Source organism: Chlamydotis macqueenii, chromosome 5, assembly GCF_036417535.1.
Source record: "Chlamydotis macqueenii isolate bChlMac1 chromosome 5, bChlMac1.mat, whole genome shotgun sequence".
In the NCBI taxonomy this organism is placed as follows: Eukaryota; Metazoa; Chordata; class Aves; order Otidiformes; family Otididae; genus Chlamydotis; species Chlamydotis macqueenii.
Window position 1 is genome coordinate 9,844,955 of NC_141560.1, and position 21,939 is coordinate 9,866,893.

The window sequence follows — 21,939 nt, forward strand, 5'->3', positions numbered from 1 at the left end:
ACCATGTACACAGAGGAGCAGGAGAGGCAGGCCCTTAGCTTTCGGAACTGGTATCTTGGATTATTCTGATGTTATCTGTGTGTTTCACATAAAGTTACTTCAGATGGCCTGACAATCCACTGGTATTTCCTGTCTCATGGCCAGATAGTTCATTCTGTTCCTCTGTTAGTGAGAGTAACTTTCTCCCCCTGGGAGAGTTAGAAACTCTTGGGTTAGCTAAACGCTTTAAGAAATCCTTGAATAAATCAGCCACATTTGCCTTACTCCCAAGGCTTGACACTCAATGTTTTCAAGGGTTATCGTATCATGCTCAAAAATGTCTTGATGGCACAGCGCAATAGTTCAGTTTATCAATGTTTCGCTTTTGTTAAAGAATGGTGTGCTAGGTGTTGATTCACTGTAACAGCATTAGTATAGGAACATGCATCACACACTTGGTACAGCACAGCGAAGCATGAAGTACACGAGTATACTCAGAGCTTATGCAAGGTCCACAATCCTATCAAGGAATTAGGAGGTTAGTATTTTAAGAGCAACTAATTCAAAGAAAGGATTAGCATCATTTGCTGCAACTATGCATGAGGAAAGGTGTTAGCATGCTGCTACAAAGCTCTGGAAATCAAAAACCAATTCATTTAAACCAAGAACTGGCCAACACTTATCATTTTTCTCCAAATGATTCGAAGTCTGCAGTCCAAAGGCAAGAGGAGTGCAAAGAGTGCCTCCTGTTCAGAGAACTCTGACCATGTTATTTTGTTTTAAATTTGCTATTGTTTCACAAGTCATCAATAATGGTATCATCTCAAAAAAGGCAGGAGAAGCTTAGCTTATTCCCATTCTGATTTACATGCATACACAAATGTGCAAGAAAAAATAAAATAAAATCAAAGGGAAGCTGGATGCACTAAACCAACCCAAATCAAAACAGGCAGCAAATAACATTTTTAGCATGCAATAAAAATGAATAGTGCAAGAAGGATAATTATTTCAACTGTACGAAAGTATACAAAAATTATACACCCAGAACTCTTAAGACTCCTCACAAAAACAGATGTAGTGAAAATAGCATTCCTCTCCACAATCCTGAGAAAGTCAGCCAAAGGGGTTCTTCCCTTTCCTACCCCCATCTTCCTAAAAACCCAAGCAAACAGATCTGCTTTGCCACATCCATGGTAAGTCAAAGAGGACAGGCATAGACCAGGACTCAGACCAAAGGTGTCGGGGACAATCTATAATTACCAATTACCATCTCAGAGAGGTCATCTGCATTGTCCACACCATTTAATTAAAGGCTGATTTCAATCTGACAAATGTTGATATTGCAAGGGCCTGTTGAGTGCACAGCTAAGGGGCAAGGCAGCCCCCAAATCTCCGTTGCATGCGAAACACGACTGTGCACCTGCCTTACCTATGGCAAAGGTGAATGAAAACACACAGTAGAGGGAATCTCCTGGGGTAATCAATGTGTAGTGTTCAGCCCCACGTTTGCATTTACAGAAAGAACAAGGGAACAGCCTTCAGAAACTGCCACCTTGGACATCAGCTGTCATGAACACCATGATAAGCTTTCTTGAAGCAAACTTTGACTCTCAGAAGTCAAAGAAAAAGAGAACGGAACTCCTTGTAGCACTGGAAAGACAATAAATTCTACTTTTTAAAACAGAAAAGTGGCTAACGTGCTGTTGGCAAATGGCAAATAGTTGCTCAAAAAGCAAAGTCATTGAGAGGGAAAAAGAAAAATAGCTATTTGCAATATCCTCACAAAAAACATCACAGTAACGTCTCACCAGGTATGAGAAATGTTCTGCCATCTCCAACTCCAGAGGAAACCTCAACCTCCATACCGCTCATTAATGCAGAGTTTTGTACTCACCGATGCAGCACTCGTATTACTGAGATACCAATCCTTGGCAACCATGTGCAGCCTATAAATCTGAAAGAGGGTAATGGAGGAGAAACACAAAGCACGAGCACTTACTGGATGTGGAGGAATACTTGACACTGCTTGAACGTGTCCTGCTGAAAGGCTGCTTCGCGGAGGCAGCGGCCGCCGTTTTCCTTGCCGCAGCTCTAACCTCCGAAACACCTGTCTTACGGTAGGACTCCACACTCCGTCCCGAAAACCCTGACCGCGACTGTGCCGTCTCAGAGTCGCTGGGCACCGTAAATGAACCTGCCCGTTTCCTCGGCATGGCGAGGATGTCCAGTCGGGAGAGCTTCTTTGTCTCTGTGGACTGCTTGGGGCCCGGAGTGGTGGCTTCAGCGTTGGGGGCTGTTTTCTCAGCATCGACACACTCGTTGTCGGAAGCATCTCCAAGCCGGGCACGACGTAGCTTCGAGGCCCTTGTGGGCCGCGGGGTCGATAAACTGTTGGAGCGAGTGAGAACTTGCTGAATCTTCTGCACATTCGATGTTGTTTTGCTGTGGTCCTCCTTGGCAGCCTGAGTAGAAGGTTTCCTTCTGGGAACAGGCCGGGTTACCGAGTGCTCATGGTCAGACACGACTGCGTCAGGGACTGGCAAGTAGGGCAAGCTTGAGCTTCTCTCATCATCCGTGAAGTCGAGCGACCCTCGAGTCCCAGTACTCCGCTTCATCTGGAAGCGTTTGGCAGCCTCGGCACGGTTTGATACCTCTGGTGCTTGCGTTTTCCGCTTCTCCGTCAGCCTGTCCCGAGCGCTCGACTGCCCGCACTGGTCCTGGATGGATGGTGTGGAGGAAGATTTCTCCTTCTGCAAGCTCACGACTGCTTTGCGTTTTGGGGCACTCGTTGGGACATTTTTGCCGCTCACCAAGCTGACCGTGCTTGCAGTGTCCACGTCCGAGTCCCCTGACAAGGAGTCCTCCAGCTGACCAGCAGTTTCCGAGGGCTCCAGCTGTTGGCTTTGACCAAGTAATTTGGCTTCCAGAGCTGCCAAGGCAGTTTCAGTGTCCTTAAGCAGAAGATGAGTCTCCTGACCAAAGTCCATGCGCGTTGAACGAACAGCCTCTAAATCTTTAAGCAGAGGGTGACTTGAAATATGCGGAAGTTTATTTTGAGGAACACCACTGCTTGATTTATCTTTGGTAAAGCTTTCCTGTCTAACAAAAGATGATGTTTCCTTTCCTGCCACATTTTCTTTATCTTGAGGAAGACTCTGATGAAGGGAAATAACCACTTTTCCTGCTGCATTAATGTAAGCGCTAACATCTTTGACTGGTGGCTTTCCAGGAACTGGTGTGCCAGCAGACTTGAAGGAAAACTCCTGATCCTTGCTGTCTTTGTCTGCTCGAGCATGGGACACACTTAAAGAGAACTTGGAGGGAATCCCCACACCACTGCTGTCATCACCAATGTAGAATGAAGTAGAAACTGGCTCACTTACAGCTCTCATGTTTGAGACCCGGGAGGCTCCTGGCTGCTGGCTCTCCGATTTTGTGTCTTCCCGCATCTGCTCTAGCATTTTATTGTTCTCTTTATATTTCTTGCCTTTTTCCAAGCTAAAGCCATCATCAGATCTGCTGGCATCGCTGAGGCTATCTGGATCCAAGTCCTCTTGGATGAGGAGGCGGCTGTTGGAATCACCGTAGGCTTCCACGCAGTGGTCCTTCACGATGGTTCTCTTGGTAACTTCGGAGTAGGACTCCTGGCAGACCAGGACCGTGGTCGTGGGACTGTCTGATTTATCACTTGGTGGGAGCTGGGGAAGAAGACGTCTTGTTCTCAAGGGCACAGCATTTTCTGGTTCCCCAGGTTTTGGCGCTACACTGCTTTCTGAAGATTTAAGTAGACAAGAATCAACTGTTGTACAACTATACCACTTTTTTTTTTTTAATTTAGGACAACCTTGATCCTGCAAAATGCAAATCCACAACGGCATGCACGAGACATGCTTAGAACTAGGCTTTTATGTAATATGAACACCAATAGGGCCTGGCTCCTGCTTGGTCCCTCAGGTTTATCCATACAGACAATTAAGGTAAAATTGTACTTAATTCCTTTGCTGGATTAGAGTGCTCAACACCTTCCCTCTCTCAAGGTAGGATTTCATATTCATTCTCCCATGATCTACCTCTCAGTACAACCACATACATTTAGAGGCTAACGGTGTTGCTGTCGTCACCATAAATCAGGCCATGGGAAGGAGGTGAAAAGCCATCAGACAAACCACTGCAGTGATGCAGTGTTTTAAGTGCCATTCTACACGACATAGCCCATTTGACTGAATAGATGGCATTTTTCACAGTACAAGTTCTCATATGATCATATCCCACAGCAAAGTCTCAGAAGAAAGACCCTGTAACAATGAAGAGGCTCAGAATTAGAGCTCACCATCCCAGCGTGAGTGGGCTTATCAGTAGGGACACACTTCACAAAAAGAGCTCTCATTTCTCCCATGCCACTGGCCAGGACTTCATATCTGATACTGCCTTTAAAAACCAGGATAACTGGTTATTTGACTACGGTAATATTTCAAAGGCTTTGGGAGTCAGGTACTCGCACAGTGTGAAAACAGTGGCAGTGACCTCTGAAACAAAGGTTTCTTCTCATCTTTACTGAGTCTATCTGTTGCTGTTGATGGCATGAAGGTAACAACAAATATTTCCAACCCAAAAAGGGTGAAAATATTTACAAAAGCCAACAAAGTACTGTTCTCCCTTTTTTACATACCAACAGGACCAGGGGGTTTGTAAGCTGTCTTGCCAGCTGTGATGGGAGCCTGATTTCCTCCTGCTCCCTTTCTCCCTTCCATACCTAGTTTTCTACGCTAATCTCCACACTTCAAACTTGACACCCAACAGGAAACCCCAAAATACCCTAAAATTCTCAGCACAGCCAGACACAGGAGAAGCACACAAAAAAGCACAAGTCAGCAATTAAGTCCAAGACAGCTTGCAAAGGGCTTTCATCTGGCATCCTGAGGCCATCTACAGAACTACTTGGGGCTAGTTAACACCCAAGGCCCTTAAAATCTCTCTCCTTCCCAGGTGCCCTTTAGTCATGTTAAATGTAACATTTAAGAACTTCTTGGATGACTCTGAAATGCAAACTAGAGGCTCTCTCCATCTTTATTCCACTGGGAACAACTCACTGTCCTGCTCATTCCAAAATACATTGGCTAAAACAGAAAATAAGCCACAGCCAGGCACACGCGTAGAAGATCTTAATTCCTGCTTTTCATACCACTTCAGCTTAGATTCAGACACCAAAGTAATGTCAGGATGAGACTTACCTGTACCTCCATCACCCTGCCCAGAGACAGATCCAGAGTCAGAGTAACTGTCCGCAAGGCTCGCCCACCTAGACACCCACTTCTGACTCCCTTGAGATGCTGCAGACATCTACAACGAGGTGGGGAAGGCATGTCAGAAAGAAATCCAGCCACAAAACGTCTCCTCTCATACACACAACACTCAGTCTGTTCAAAATGGAAATCAATCTACACATCACATTTTCATCCAGACAGAAACCCATCTACACCTCCACCATCCCAGCAAATCCACCTGGGCTGCCCATACCTGTGCATCAGCCTGAGAGCCACTCACAGCTTTTGAGGCAAATGCCTGGAGCAAGGGTGACTTCTGACTAGTGCCATTTTCACTGATTAGATGCTGATGAGAACCAGAGTCGTCTTTTTCACCTTTAATTATTGGTCTAAAGGCTGAAGAGATTCTGGAAAATTCAGGCGACTCAAGAACACCAAAAACCTGAAAAGGGGAAAAATTAAAAACCAAGAAAACAGGAAAAATATTAAGTTAAAATCCAAATTTACAGAGCATTTGTCTCACACAAACTATGACTCCAAACAGCAAGAAACACTTGCCACGCTTCCATACAAACTAAGTAAATAATTTTCTTCTCTACTCCACAGTGGCAGCTTTAAACACACTTACTGATAGAATCATACTCATGTGCACCTTTTCTCTCACCCTCATTATTTCAGTGTGTTGCCTTTAACAACAGTAACTTTCACTGAAAAGGAGTCCCTTTTCAGTCCTGAGAAACTTAGGATGAGCGTCAGGAAACCTCTTTACCAGCTAATTTAAGGAGAATTAGGAAAAGCTGGGAAAGCTTCATCTTCAAGGTCTTTCACAGACTGCAGCAGAGAGTGAGCTGAGCAAAGCAGCCTCGGACTGACACATAAGGACCTGAGAAAGGATGCACCTCTGATACAGGTTAGTGTTTCAGCTAGTTGGCCAGATTCCTTCTGGAGATAAACAGGCATTCCCAGGGGGACTGATAAAGATCCATGCCTCAAAGGGTTTGTTTCTCTTCCCTGACTACAAGTAGTCCAGAGGAAGATGCCACTATGGGGGGTGGCTAGGCTGGGCAGAGACAGTCATTAAGTTCTCCACTCTCACTTCTACTAAAAAAAAAAGTGTGTGCAATGGTGGGGGAATAAAAAGCAGAGTCACCTCAAAACCTCAGCAAGTTCAGAATTCACATCATCTTTCTTCCTAGACGAGAACATTGATGTCCAGTTATTAGTGGTTTCCCAAGTGGCAGGTCTGCGCTGCACCAAGTCTGTGGCAAGTCAGGAGCAGAACTGGGCCAACTTGTCTGTCCAAGTAACAAAGCTGCCAAGACTACTCCCCAGAAATAATTGTATTTTTGTGGCATTTTTCCTCATATTTCTCCACCAGGACAATTAACAATCTAATGTCAGGACTAGGGCCTTTCTGTGGCTTAAACACCCTGCCCCGAAAGCTTCCAATCACATTTCAAACAAGATGTAAGGAACAAGTGTAATAAACAAGCAAATGAGGGAAGCTAGATCCAGGCTCCCACAACACTGTAAACAAAGCTCTAAAGCCAGGTTCAATTAAGGCTTCCTTTAAATCTCACCATCCTCCTGCCTACAACTTCACTAAATCTTCACAGCAACTTGCCAGTTCTGTTTTCGTAATAGACCACAGATAAAAGTTAAACCTGAAAAATCAGCCAAACCTTGGTTTGCCCTGTGGTTGCTTAGTTAGGTGGGGTTTTTTTAAGCCTCTCCCTCATCTCTGGGGTTTTGTTTTAAGGCTATCACTCATTTTGCAAAATCCAAACAAGTATAGATCCATCTAGGATTGCCTCTGTCCTAGACCACACCCTTCGCTCTGCCAACTAGCTACCGCTTGCCTTGCCAGCCAGCTCTCCCTTTCCAACCACGCACAGCCAAATACAGAACCACCTACCACACCACGAAGGCTTGTGAAGGATCAAGAGCACCAGCGCTTGGCCTGCATTTCCTTTGGCCTACCACAGGATGCCGCATCAGCGATGGGCTGTGGCTCCCGTCTTTGTAACAGTGGGCAGGAGGTGATGCAACGCGGAGGCAGAGGCTTGGGAGCAGTCCTAGAGAGCAGAGCTGCTCCCAGCCCCGGCTCTCAGCAGGATCAGTCCAATTTTTATTCTGCTGTTGCCTTTCCTCTAAACAGACAGCAGGCCCACTCTTGCACTTTTGTATCCAAATCCCATTTTGGAAGCATGGCAGCTCTTTGCTGTGGGCTTACCTTGCCTTCTTGCACTCTGAGAGGTTTTTGTTTCTTTGTCATTTTGTTGTTTCGTTGGAGTATTTTTTAAAGACCAGTCTCTCAGTTTTTTCGAGGCCTATCCTTAACACAGGTCACCCAGGATGATTTCCCACTCCTAACCATAAACCCCTGCTGCACCCAATTCAAAAGGCAGCAGTCTTTCACAGCAACAGCTAATAAAGTTAGGCCCTCCAGCACAAGGTGCAGAAGCCCAAGGCTCCAGTCCTTAGCTCACTGGCCAAGTACAGAAAAGCAGCATTTACCTGATCTATCATTTTTCGTGCTTCCTCCACCTCTTTATCCTGCGACTCTGTCTCAATGGTGTATGTGCCTGTCTCGCTTATGCTGTCTTCCTCATCATTCCTCCTGCCCTGGGCCGACTTTACCTCCGGAGGTGGAGCAGAGGCAGGTTCTGGTTCTGACGATATAACCACACGTGGAGCTACTGGCATGGGCACAGGTGCCGGTTTCTCAGCACTCGGCTTCCCAGACTGAGCAGTATCTCGCAAGTACTCAGCCATAAAATCCTGAGCCATTTTAGACTTCCTCCCAACGCTGCCATAACTTTTGGTTGATGCTCTGGAGGCAGATGAGGATGAAGAGTTGATCCGATCCTCCGTCTTCTCCCTCTTGAAGGAGCCAGTTCTTTGGGTCCCAGAGGAGCTGTTACTGGGTTTGCCCGCCTGGGTCCCGAGGTGGGATGGCGGCACTGCATTTCCCAGCTTCTCTGTTGGCAATGCGTTCTTGCGCTTTTCAACCTTGGTCTTCAGCCCCGGATCGGTGTCAGTCTGAGCGCTGTGCGTGAAGGACTGTGATCGCTTCTTCCGTGGTGTGTCCTCAAAGAACTCGATGACGAAGGCCTGCTTGTTGTGCAGCATCTCGTGGGGATCACGCCTCATCTGGCGCTGTAGCCTTGTTTGCTCTGTCGCACGTTCGCTGCCTGTTGTCGTCTCCTTCTCTGCCTTGGGTGCCACAGGGTCTTCAGAGTCGCTCTGCGTCCCGTCCTCGTGCCTATTGCCTGGAAACAAGGTACGTAGATTTGATTTTCATATTCTCAGTTGCTGCGGCCCTCTCATTACCTCCTAGTTGAAATTTATCTTTTCAGTTAAAAGAAAAAATCCTGTAGGATTAAGCAACTCCAAAGACATCTGTTGTGGTACAGGGATTGCATCCCATCAGAGGAAATAAAAGAGAAGGTAGCTGTCTCCTGATCCCATTTTTCACAACTGGTTGGCTATCACATTATTAAAAAACAATTCAAGAAATTATTTCAACCCCAAGGGTTTCTGATTTTGTAACACTGATTGTTTTATATACCTAATGTTTTGTTTCTTTCTTTTTTTCCATTTAAATAAAAATGATGACATTATTTTGCCGTTCTGCCCAATTATTGTAGTTCAAGATCACCTCATTAGGTTCTCTCTGTTACAGAGCAGAAATATCTTGGCAGGACCAACAAATAACCCACACACGGCATTTCATGAAACCCCCACAATGAAAGGCCAGATCAGTGCGTTATGAGTGTATACACCTCTGAGCACCCACGTGCACATGGGTGAAATAAACCAGAGGCTAACAGAAAAGTGAATTTGCAGGATTATTTACTTTCCCTGAAGATTTAAGAATCGCACCATGACACCCCCATGAGTTACACCATCCTATCACCAGTCAAGCAAAGGTTAAATCATTACTTAGGAGTTCAGTAAGCTTGAATAAGTTATAATTCTTTTCACTTACGTTAGCAACAACTACCTTTACAACCTTCTTTTTGTATCAGTGATGCTCTGCCCCACAGCACCTTAGCTCAGGACTCTTAGGAAGTAAGTTAAAAGTAAAACAAAAAACAAACCTTTTTTTGGAGAAGGAAACAGGTGTGAAGGCACACAACACGACTCAGTCAACGACCAGGAACCTGTCATCGGGAGAACGGGGAAAGAGGTCTCTGCGCTCTAGACTGTAATATGCAGCAAGATATACTGGCTAAAATACCACGTGTTTGAAAGGAGAACTGCTCAAACCTACTTTGCAAGTTCTCCAGACACATGAGTGAAGACCATTTATTACCTCGAATTAGCCGTGAAAGATTAGAATTTAATACAAGATCCATTCAACCCAGGAGTCAGTCCTCTGAAGAGTTTCCTAACACCCTCATGAAGAAGTCAGTGAACTTTGCATTGTGCCCTCAAGGCTGATAAGCTTTGTCCTTGGAAGGGAAAGTTCTTAAATTAAAGGGTCTTGGCTAAGAACTCTGCTGAATGCAAAACAGTGAGGATACAAGGAAAAACACCGGCTGTGCCCATGGATGCCCCAGCAGAACACCATGCACACCCCCTCAAGCTGCTAAGACTCTCTAGTCTTGATATCAGGCTTTACATTCACCACATTGTTCCTGAAAGTGAACAAACGTTACTAATGAACCCTGACGGTGGGTGTCTCTGATCCTGAAGAGCCAAATCTGGTAGGCAGCCAGCAGTAGCCTCCAAGGCATCTTCAAATTTAGCTCTGCTAGAAGAACACGTTACACAGCTATCGCAGATAAATGACATCCTGTCCTCTTCCAAAGCAGAGGTGGATAAACTCCTCAGGCCACCAACACTGTATGTTTTAATCAAATGTCCAAAGAGTTGATTTCTTGATATGCAAATTATATATTATATTACTTCAACTTCTTTCCATGCCTTATGGACTGTAACAAGGCAAGCGCAGTCAGTCTAGTATTCCTGTGCATGACTCAGGAAAATCCTAAGATGAGCAACAGCTGCCTAACTCTCTCCTTTTCTCCAAGAGGAAAGAGCAAAACTACCGAAGCACATTTGTATCCCTGACAATGTTGTCCAGCAAGTCAACAAAATCCAGTATTATAAGAACAGAAAAAAAAAAAAAAAAAAAAAAAAAAAAAAAAAAAAAAGACCAAAACTAGAAACCCCACCAAACCCCAAATTCCTCTATCACACACAGTAGATTGAAAATAAGACCCCAAATAATCGGGCAGGACACCTCAACACTGTCCCTTATTGGGAAGAACTAGAAACAAATAATGACAACAAAGCAGTTCCATTTCCATGCCACGCCAAACCCCAGGGCTGGATACGTGAGACCTTTTTGACCATCGAGGCTTCTCAAAAAACTGTACACGAAAGAGTAAGTTGGAGGTGTAATAGGTAAAACTCTTAATATTATGAGGATGTTTTTTCCATCAAGGACAAAGCAAATACTCCTTTAAGGTAAAATAAAGTATTGCTCTCTTTTAAGAAGGACTTCAGACACAAGTAGGTCTGGTAAACTTCAATATGACTTCATCAGTTAAAGCTGCAGTTCAAAACAACAGCTTTTCCAGAGGCCGGCAAGGCAGTGAGAATGCAGGAATCCGTAGTCTCCTCCTAGCTGCTCAGTGTACAGCCCAAGACAGACATCCAAGCAAGCCCTAATCTTGCAAAATATACGAGAGACATGACTTCCACCAGCTGCAGTAAGAACTGGGCCCCAAACTGCACTTCAGATCTTTGAAAATTCCCAAAGAATTCCTTGCAGTAACACACTTAACATGATACAGGTCCACAAAATCTGAAGTTTCTGAATAGAGTAAGACTTCAGAGAAACTTTAGTTTAAAAGAAGAAACCTTCTTCTACAACCACAACCATTTTCTCCATCGGTGATCATGTATATCTCAACTCTATCACCAGTCTCCCTGTTAGGACATCTGGTCATCTGACCAAGCGGCTCTGGTCATGACAGCCATTCAGGATGATCACACTCAGTTCTACAGCTAAAAAGAAAAGTCATTCCTTCAGCTAGGAGAAGCCAGGAGAAGAAAATCCACTGAAATACCTGTGTTGACCAGCCTGCCTGACCACATGGAAATTGTTTTAGACATTTAAAAATAAAAATCCTTTTTTCAATCACTGTTACTGCTGAGCTGGCAGTACAGATGTAGAGGAACCACATCACAGTGTCCCCAGGCCAACATCACACAGGACTTCAGGGCCAGGAGAAGAGCCTGCTAGCCAGATTCGAAAACATTAGCAGTCATTAAAATTATTATTCATCTTGCAAATTTGGAGCAGAGATAATTAAGTCCAGTTTTCTTTGACAGGAGAAGGGTTTTCCCCTTTTATTATGCTGCATTCACACAACCAACAGAGAACTACATTCATATGACAGGACATTCACTCACCTTTAAGCGTTCTCACATGAACCGGCAGGTCACTCTTTGTACTGTACACATCGTCTCCGGGAGACTGCCGTCTTATCAAGCTCGGGTCATTCTGGACAAGCCAATCAGCCACTTTGCTCTCCGCTGACATCACTTCTGTATGAGCTGGTTCCTTACTATACGGTCGTCTTTGTCTGAGCGAAAATTTAGTTACGTGATCTTTTATCTTTATTTTACCGGGGGTACCATCATCAAATTCAATGGTGAAAGAGGCATGACTCTGTACAACGGGGGCTACTACAGCATCAACATCCTTTGTTGGAATCTCATGGACCTGTGCTTCTGGAGATTTTGATGGCTGCTGAAATTCTTTAGTTGGAATCTCAAAGTAACTTGGCTCTCTCCGGAAAGCAAATACAGACTGTTCTTGGGAGTCTCTATAAGCAGAAATATTACCATTCAGTTCCTCTTCATGTTGGGTTATCTCTTTTGATCTTTCTATAAAAGGGAAAAGAAAAAAAAAAAGGCAAGAAAACCTTAAATTCACAAACATTAGCTGAAATGGATTAAAGAAAAAATACAAGTTCTGGTTTAGATAGCTTTGAACTCTGGCTTCATCACTAAAATCGGTGCTTAATGCACTGCTGCAGCCTGACCAACACTTTTTATACTCACCTTGTCCTTTCTTCCATTGCTTCCCAAAAAGACAGCCGAGCACACACACATGTACAGTTTTACATTTTGACAGAACCTATGTAGTCGGTGGCATTTTAAGGTTTCTGTATGCCTGGGCTGATGTGGAAGGAAGATCCTGTTTCACTTTGCTGAATTCACTTATGTGCACACCTACTCAACTTTCTACAGTTCAAAGGGAAAGCTTGAGTGTGTAAAGCTGGTCACAGGCATGTTTTCGCTGGATCAACACCTAATTCTGTAAGATCACCATGGATAAAACCACATTTTTTCACCAGTACCCAAACTTCTTGGCTAGAGGCTCACTTACTTTATTTAAATCTTTTCAAAGGGCTGCTAATCACAACCCCTCTCTGCTAGAGAACAGATACACTGCACAAGCATCAAAATTAGACTTCTTTGTGCAGTAAAGCATACGCTTGATAGAAACATTAGGTTTACTGTACAAGTGAAAAAAAGATGCAACTTTCACACATATAAACTCACAACATTTATACAGTGGTAACACTATATAAATGGCTTCCATGGATGATGAGGTGAGAAACAGACTGCTTCCACATTAATCAAATCCAGTCAACGCATCAGCTCTTAAAGTGTCTCTTAAGTAGGAAACTCCTGGGAGAGACATAGATGGTTTATTCAGGTGGGCTGCATACAATCACAGATACAGCACTGCTGCATAACTAGGTCTCAAAAAAGCTTAGCAAAGCCTTTCTCATCCATACTGAACTACTCCACAACTGCTGTTTCTAAAGTTCAAATATTTCAGGGGAAACATTTTAACTTTCCCTTATTCTGGTTTCATCAGCAGCAATCCACACATAGGAATGTGCAAACATGAGCACAAATAAAGTGGTAATTAAAGCCCTGAAGCAGGATGGCTTCACACAGTAAAGACCAAAAGCATGCAGAAATTTTGTCGTCTCCCCCAACATCTTCTCCCACCCCAAATCACCTCCATTACCTGAGTAGTGTTCCTCTTGCCTTCTGTCCTCCTTGTTATTTGCATCATCTTCCCCCCACCAGGAGGGCTGCCCATAAAGAGGGGTGCGGTAAGTATTGGTTTCTAGGAAGAGGATAAGCAAATACTTTGACACAGAAAATCTCAATTTACCAGATTCACAGAAGTACACTACATGCCAAAAAGGAAAAACGGCAGGGTCAGAGGAGATCATGTACCTGTTACACTGCAGTTGTAACAGCAGCAAGTTATGCATAATAATGAGTATATTCAGGCTTTTCTTTTTCCCCCCTCATTTTCTTTTTTACATTCTGCTGCAAGATGCTGACTCCACCTCCCTTCTTTGTCTCTCATAGCTGTGTTTCCCAAATACTGGCTTTTCTCCCTTTCTAGCCTCATTATTCACAGGAAGTGGAAGACTTTTGGCAGGATGTACTACAAAATGCTAACCACAAAATTGTCTGCAACTCACCTGCAAGTCAGGTGAAAAACAGACTTTTTTCCTGATCTTAACTGGGAAGACTCTAGCTCTGCCCTTTCTTGCCCCACCTTGGATGTTGTGAGGCCAGGATTTTTTTCCAACTATTCACCACGCCCACTCTAAAGTGACACACATCCCACAACAGGAAATTCTTGAAGCATTACAAATTTAGGGAAAATGGCAAAATCATCTCTTTAGACATACACAAAGAAGTAAAGTCTTGCTCTCTAAAGCTTAAAGTAAACCAAGTGGATTCCAGAGTTGCTGCAGAACAGAGGTTTTTCTCATGGAGAAGCTTACCCTAGAAGAGCTAGGCTTCTATCATTTCCCAGCTCAAACAGCACTCACTGGAAGATCAGGGCTTTGCTACAACAGCTGGTACCCAAAGGATCTGATCCACTGCTTCTTGTTTTGCCTCCCACAAAACAAGACTGCGTTTTGGCAGTGCCTTGGGCTGCTGCTGTTTATGCAACAAGTAAAAAGAATAGACTTCAATTTACCTGTGGTATAGCTATTATTATTATTATGTTTTTATAATAGTTTCAGAGAAGCAAATAAAGTAGCTTTTATTCTTTCCTCTAGAGGTGATAGAGACACAAGGATAGGTCAGGGGTCGAGGTTAAGCTCCACCTTTGTTAGCTGCTTCGGCCTCTATCCATAACATCTCTCAGCACATGCTTTACCAGGCACGTCTTAAACCCTGGGCTCCAGCTACAGAGACACAGCCAGGCTTCTACTGCCAACTGCTGCTCGGCTTGTGGTTTTAAAACCACACACTGCTCTGTGTAAAGCAGCCCTCAAACAGTCCTGCAATTTTGCCTTCCCTACTTTAACAGAGACATGACAGAAACTACTTGTTAGCATAAAGGGAGAGGAAGGGGAATCAAGTCAAAGGAAAAAAAAAGAAGCCTGATTTTATGTTGCTGTTTCTAGAGCTACACGGACACAATGACCACTACTTCAGATGTTTTTTCTTCTAGAATAGTTCCAGAAATACATAAGCTCATACATTCACAGTCCACAGGCAAAAATTTTGCTTTACAGATGCAGCCCACAGGCCCTTTTCAAGAGATCTTCTTCGTGTTTCAAAATTAACCACGCTGCCTCCCTTCACGCTGAGGATCAAAAGAGGCTGAGAAGTATTACTCTCCTGTCTGCCTAGAGTGCGTAGAAGATAAACTGTGTTCCCACTACGTAGGCGGCCTTTGAAAGTTCAAAGCAGGAAGCATTTCTCACCATGAATAAATTGGAATTGCCAAGGAATACATTTCATAACTGAGGATGGGTAAACCACTCAAGGGAGAGGGGAAGAAAAAAAGAAAAACAGAAAAACAAAAGAAAAAACCTCTTTACAACCCGTCAATGAACAGAGGCAACCAAATGCAGGGCTTGGCCTCTGCTTGGGTGAGATCTTCTGTCACATAGCCTAGCACAAACCTATCACCCTCTCTTCATGCCATGACTTGCCCACTAGACCACCACCCCAACCACACAGGATCTGCTTTACCAACATCAGGCACTTCTTTTGGGCATACACTGCAAGGGATTATCACCCTCTGAAATGCAGTATTGATCTTAAGGTTAACAGCCAACTGGCAGTCAGGGTCAGGAGAAGGAGAACACGACTTCAGGGTGATGGACAAATCCATTAACAACAGCCAGCTGTGTCTAAGGTAACTCATGCCTAAAGGTCAATGGGGCTCAGTGAAGGGCTAAACCCTGAAGTAACACATGAGACTTTGGATACTTGTCTCAGATTAATATAATCAATTCTGAAAGCTCATCAGTGGTTTATTTTAAGTTGCTGGTGGAACAAATTCTGAGCATACTACCCTACAGATGAAATGCAAAGACCACCTCGCACTTGACTCTTGCACAAGCAGCATCTTTCCCAAACATGGGTGCTGTTACCACTTGCACCTTGCAGAGTTGCCTAGTTGCCTCCTTACAGCTTGTTTATTCATCACGTCTGAGCCCCTCAGAGGATCTCAAAGGCCCCCTAGTCTAGAAGCTTCTAGTTAACTGTTCCAAAAAAATTTTGTTTCTGAAGGGGCAGAAGTGAGCTAAGAGAGCTCACATCCATCCTGCAGGACAGACTTCTTCCCAGAAACTGCTTCAGCTCCAAGACCTCTGTCCCACCTGTGTACTGGACACAGGAGCTACTGTCTTTATCCTCCATGAGCTTTTCTGCTACAGGGAAAAGCCAGCTAGGGAAGCAACTCAACCTTGGTCAGACTTTTTTGTTGATGTGAAACTTTAGTATTGCAAGGAAAGCTGAAGGAGAAAAAGCAGATTTATAAAGAATAATAAGCCAGCTCCTCTGCCTTCTCAAATTTCCCCCTCTACCCTAAAGAGCCCTAACAGGTACTTGGAAATTCCCCAAATTCCCCCTCTGATAAAAGCTAGCACAAAGCCAAAACCCCAGGACACATCAAGGAGCATCTACAGAGCATGTATCAGGTTGGCCGGAGTGCACAGACCTGGAGCCTCCAGGGTGGGAGCAGCTGCACTGCACTCACAAGGCAGCAGAAGGTCCCTCCTGGGCCGACACAGAGCCCACCTGTGACGCTCTGTTACAGCACATGTAACACATCTGCTCAACTCTGTGGGGTTTTTTTTCATTCCTTCCCTCTCCCAGCCTCCACAATAAATTGGAACTTCATTCTAAAGACTGCAAAAAGCACAGATGAGAAGCTGAGGAATCAGTATCTTGCTATCTGGGGGCAGTTTCAATATTTTAAGAGCAATTCATGTTTCAACTGAGCCTTCATATTAATTTGCATTTTGAATAACATCATCAAGTGACACACACACCCTCATTTTCTAGCTATTGCTGAAAGTGGCCAGATCCTAATCCAGAGTAAAATTTTCCTGACTTCAGAAGAGCTACATGAATTTGGTGCCCTGCTCACGTCAAAAGCTTCTGTCCCTTCTAATCTGACAGCAGAACCAGCCTGACACCTCTCCCTGCTCCAGCTTTAACACAACAATATCGTATAAAGAGGCGAGAGGGGGAAAAAAAAAAAAAAAGTGCGATAGGAAGGCAGCTAAACCAGATGGCTGTGACAGAAGCAGGTCAGGGAGCAGCTACACATGCAGTTGTGCCAGGGGGCTTTGGTCTTGACCAGCTGGGATGCATTTAGGGTAGCAACCTCAACCTGGACCTGCAGGATCCAGAGCAGCGCATCTGCCTGCACTCCAAGACAGGCATACCACACCAAAGACACCACTTGTCTGTAATATTTTAGTGCAAGATGGAAGCTCTCGCAAGAGCAGAGAGATTCGGGGCTTGCCCAAGTCAGCGGTGAAGCGAGGAACACCAATGAAAACTAACTGCTCAGTCACTTTAATGACATGAGATTCCCTCCAACTGATGGCAGCTCATTACCACCTCTCCCCACTCTGTGCCAGGCTGCCCAGATGGTGCCAATTCATTTAGACATATTTCTTGGCTCATCAATTCAGGCAGACAGCCTGAAAACCATCCTTTTAGATAACTGAATTGAGGTCAGCACAAGCATTCAGCCAGATAAATACTGAGCTATCTGTGACGGTGTAATACAGGGAAGACCGCTGACATGCACATGTTCTGCTCCTGGATTTCAGTCTTTGGGGCAGTCACTCAAAAGAAAAAGAGGAAGGCTGTTTTAGCACAGAACAAGGGAGGTCCATTTGTTTAACAAGTCTGACAAGAATGCAGTCTGTTAAATTAATACAGAACTATTGATGACCTGAAGGAGAGGCACCACAACGAGAGAAAATGAGATTAATTAATTCAAAGGATGTATTTATAGGGAAGTGAATCACACAGAACAACACAACTGCAGGATGAAAAATACAGCCCAGGTGATGAAAGGAAAAGGAGAAAGCCTGTGTTAAAGCTGCTTTCTATTAATGAGTGGGCAGAAGAGTTATCGTGACGAGCACGCAGCTCCCACTGCAGAGGGCTCCGAGTTCCCTTGAAGGTGTCCCCTGTGGTTGGGACTGAACTGAGGGCTGCGCTTCACCCAGGTACTCGCAAAGCTTCAAACCATCATGACAGAGACACAGACAGCAATGGTAAGTTTCTTTGCTGACAGAAGCACACACAGCTTTGAAGCTGTCTACAGTAAGTCATAACGAAAGCATGGGAAATCCAGCTTGCTTCAAGTCAAACCCTTTTTGATTCATTATTAATAACGATGTCCATCTCCAGAAGATGCAGAGTAGGCTTCTTACAGCAGAGGCCTTGGGGGAGGAGGGGGAAGGATATGATGTAGCTGTAACATTTTAAAATTAATTCCTTACATCTCTGGTTTTTAACTCCTCTCCAAAGTAAAGAATTCAGACCTAGCAAGAATAACCATAAAGCAATTCTCTGACTCTTTGCTGCAGTATTTATTTCATGCATGCATAGCAAACCTAAGCCCTGATCTTTTGTATCTGCGGTAAACATATACAGATCCCAGAGGTTTTCAAATCAGGCTGACAATCACAAATGTATTTGTATCCATTACACAGTCAAACCTTTAACATGCTGCAGGTACCACCATCCTAGCTCAGACGAAAAGCAGATACACCACCACCACTCCCCTCAATTACAAGCTAGGGTAGAGCTGTGCATCTAAATAGCTATTACCATGATCTCACGGGGAAAGTAGCCAAAGACCATGGAAACCACTTCACAACTGGGCACAACTCCCATTGCCTCCGTCCACACTGCCTGCTGACCTCAGCCCCAGACACCAACAAGACTTTCAAGTCGGCCACTCTCTTGAGAGGACTCCCTAATGACACGGACGCTAACCTGGCAAGCAAGCCTAATTCACAGATGCCAGGAGAAGCTCAAGCCCTGGCTCCTGCAGTTGCTGATGCCCATTTCAGCCGGACACTGCAGGCAGTCTCCACTCCTGGAAACTCAGGCCTGCAGAAGTTATTCAGATGCTAGTCATCAGATTCTGTATTATCTAGTCCCATTAGCCTGTGAGGGCTTTTTTTTAATAAATAAATAAATACATATATAAATAAAGATCAGCCTGAGGATTAGCTATGTGTTGAGAACAGAAGACTACAAAGTAGCTTAACTCATCCAGTATCCCAACTCAGGTAGCAACAGACGGGAATTGTGACAGTCTTAAAATCTGCTCAGTTCAAGGCTGCACCTGGCCTCTTGATTGCTTAAGGCTCTAAACACGAGAGCTGATGGCTATTTTTAGCATTAACTAGCTGAACTGTGGGCACTTTTCTTATTCATATCCATATCCAACCTACAGGGCTTAGCGAGCTCCTTGCTTCAAACATTTCACAGAGACTGATGATTTTCTGCTTACAGGCAACACACGCCCAAAAGCTGCAAGTTAACAGCATAAAGACCAAAATGGCTGAGCTCTTTCCCATTCACACTGCTGGATCTCTTTATCCTCAGCCCCTCACCTCCTCCCATTTCTAAGCAGCTTTAATTGTTCACATTGTTTTGTTAAACCTCTTTCCTGAAAACTTGCATTCCCTCTGCCTCTTTTCCACCCGGGCCCTGGGAAGCGATCTTTCTACAGGCTTTTGTCACCCCAGACCTCGCTTTAATTAGTGAATGCAAATTCCTAAATGCCTATGGGCTTAGTAAAACAGCTCTCCCCCCAAAGCCTCTTTCTGCTGCCACTAAGCATGCCCACTGCCCCTAAGAATACGACATTCTTGTTTCCACTAATCATTTTATATTGCTGCCACTCCTCAGAGCGACCAAGGAGAAACCATGCATGTGTGCAGCTGCAGACAAGGTGAATTAGTCACAACACAGATGAAAAAGGGACCCCCCGATCATTCTGCCCATGAGAGATACTTTTTGGAGAGCAGGGTGCTGATTTAGTGCTCAGACTCCCTCTCTTGCTTCCACAGGCTTCAGTCCAACCCAGCACAATACTTTCAACAAGAAGTCTTGAATTCCTCAATCTTTCAGTGGGGTTAGGAACACTTCACAGTTTTGTTTTGTTTTGTTTTTCTGATCTGTCCATCAGTGCCACCGCACGTGACATACTTCAGCACCGGCCCCCAGTAAGTACTCACAGCCCTTCTTGCCTCAGACCTACAGACTGCGCCCACCAACACGGACAGAAATGTAGTGCAGGTCTGTGAACCTCACGCTAGAGAAATGGGTCACCTTGCTGAAGAGTCACTGAACGTTCTGACTTTGAAGATGTTCCAAATATCAACCGCTTACGCTATGTAGGTTAAAACCAACCAGTGTGTATTTTGGAAGGTGGCAAAAATAAAAATGAGAATGTTCATGCAATCAGGCAGCAAGTGCAAACTGGTTACCAGTAAATTAGTCCAGCTACTGGCAATGCTTTCAAGAGCCCCATGCCCCTTGCAAGGCAGCTGGAGAGCTCTCCCCCCAGTGAGGTTCACCTCTTCTCACCCTCTGTGGTGTCACAGTTAATCATCACCAACTTCATCCCTTTAACTGCACGCTTGTGAGGCAAAGTCACCAACGCCACATCCGCGGGGAAGGGCAATGCACAGACACAGCTAAAGTAACAAAAAGAAAGGTTTTGCAGTGCAGAAAATCAGAGTTGGGCATGCAAGTGCATGTGCTTCCACGCACAGCTGGAGGAAGCAATGAGACCAGGGAGAGAAATTATGCTGTTTCAGTACACTGTGTCAGCTTAGAGGGATTTTCATAAAGACAATACATAGGAGATTAAGGTCAGCTATCCCACTCCAATTAGTTATCAGGAAATCTTAAAGGATTTACCCAAAGTAGTACACATTTCTAGAAAGCTGCATCTATCTCTAGGTATCTTGCCCAAGGTGCTGTCTCACTCTTTTACTTGCCCATACTCTTCCGTCCATTCACCCGCCTGCTCCTTCCTCCAACAGTGGGCAGTCTCTCTGCTAACCCTAAAGCTTTCCAATCGCTCTGCCATCCTGGTGCAACAAGACAACTGCAGCCATCCATCACTGGCATGCTTTATAACCATATTTGTTCCTTCCATGCATCATCAAGCTCTAGAAGGCCACCAACTGATACCTGAGCAGAACTGGGGAGAGACCTGCCTGGGCAGTATATACAGGAGGTAGGAAAATGTATGAGGCAAGATTGCTGATGAGGCCTTGGCCCACCATGATGAGGATCAGGGAGGGAGCAAGTTTGACAATACATCTTCAAAGGAGGGCAATAGTGGGCACAGAAATAGAGAACAAAAGGAATTTTTCTGGAAAAGGATTGCAGCTGGGAACGGTGAACCTGAAGCAAATGTCTCCCAGTTTGGCAGTCAGTTTCAACCCCACGTATTGGCATGTTAGGAAATCATGGAATGGTTTGGGTTGGAAGGGACCTTTAAAGGCCATCTAGTCCAACCCCCCTGCAAGGAGCAGGGACATCTCCAACCAGACCAGGTTGCTCAGAGCCTCATCCAGCCTGGCCTTGAATGTTTCCAGGGATGGGGCATCCACCACCTCTCTGGGCAACCTGTGCAAGTGGTTCCACCACCTTCAGTGTAAAAAAATTTTTTGCTAATATCCAATCTAAATCTACCTCCCTCTATTTTAAAACCATTACCCTTGTCCTATCACAACAGGCCCTACTGAACAGCCTCTCCCCATCTTTCTTGTAGACCCCCTTGAGGTACTGGAAGGCCACTATAAGGTCTCCCCGGAGCCTCCTCTTCTCCAGGCAGAACAGCCCCAACTCTCTCAGCCTGTCCTCATAGGAAAGGTGCTCCAGCCCTCTGATCATCTTCGTGGCCTCCTCTGGACCTTCTCCAATACAATAAAAATACAGCCCTTTAAGACCATACAGGGCTTTTTGAAAGAAATGACTTGTTGCTTCTTTGCCTGTCTCCCTGCAACACACCACAGCAGCCATACATTTTCTACTCTGAGTCACCCATCTCTGTTCAAACAGCAGCTCACTATTAAGAAATTAAAAATAGACCAGCCAGATGCCAAAGAACTTACCAAACCTGCTCAGCCTACAGGTTCTCCAGCACATACACAGCAACAAGGCATGTGTGAGCCATCACACCAGCTGATTTTTTTTTTTTTTTTCCCTCCAGAGGTTGAATCTCCAAAAACTGAGAGTCTGGAATACTCAGAGATTTAAAAAGATGATCCTTCTGGAACTCCTCCTAAACCCAACCCACAGCACTGGACTGTCAGAATCATGACCCAGCGCAGGG

The 21,939-nt window shown here is 44.8% G+C and overlaps 1 protein-coding gene across 1 annotated transcript in view; it reads right to left on the minus strand.

The window, feature by feature from the left end:
- The window catches only part of CEP170B (centrosomal protein 170B), a 57,461-nt gene that overhangs the window by 13,625 nt on the left and 21,897 nt on the right, over window positions 1-21,939 (minus strand). The window contains exons 8-13 of the mRNA XM_086748537.1: window positions 13,309-13,410; window positions 11,673-12,149; window positions 7,761-8,515; window positions 5,497-5,685; window positions 5,211-5,319; window positions 1,979-3,751 (exon numbers count right to left, since the gene is read on the minus strand). Of these exons, the coding sequence (XP_086604663.1) occupies window positions 1,979-3,751; window positions 5,211-5,319; window positions 5,497-5,685; window positions 7,761-8,515; window positions 11,673-12,149; window positions 13,309-13,410 (3,405 nt within the window). The remainder of the gene's footprint in view (window positions 1-1,978; window positions 3,752-5,210; window positions 5,320-5,496; window positions 5,686-7,760; window positions 8,516-11,672; window positions 12,150-13,308; window positions 13,411-21,939) is intronic.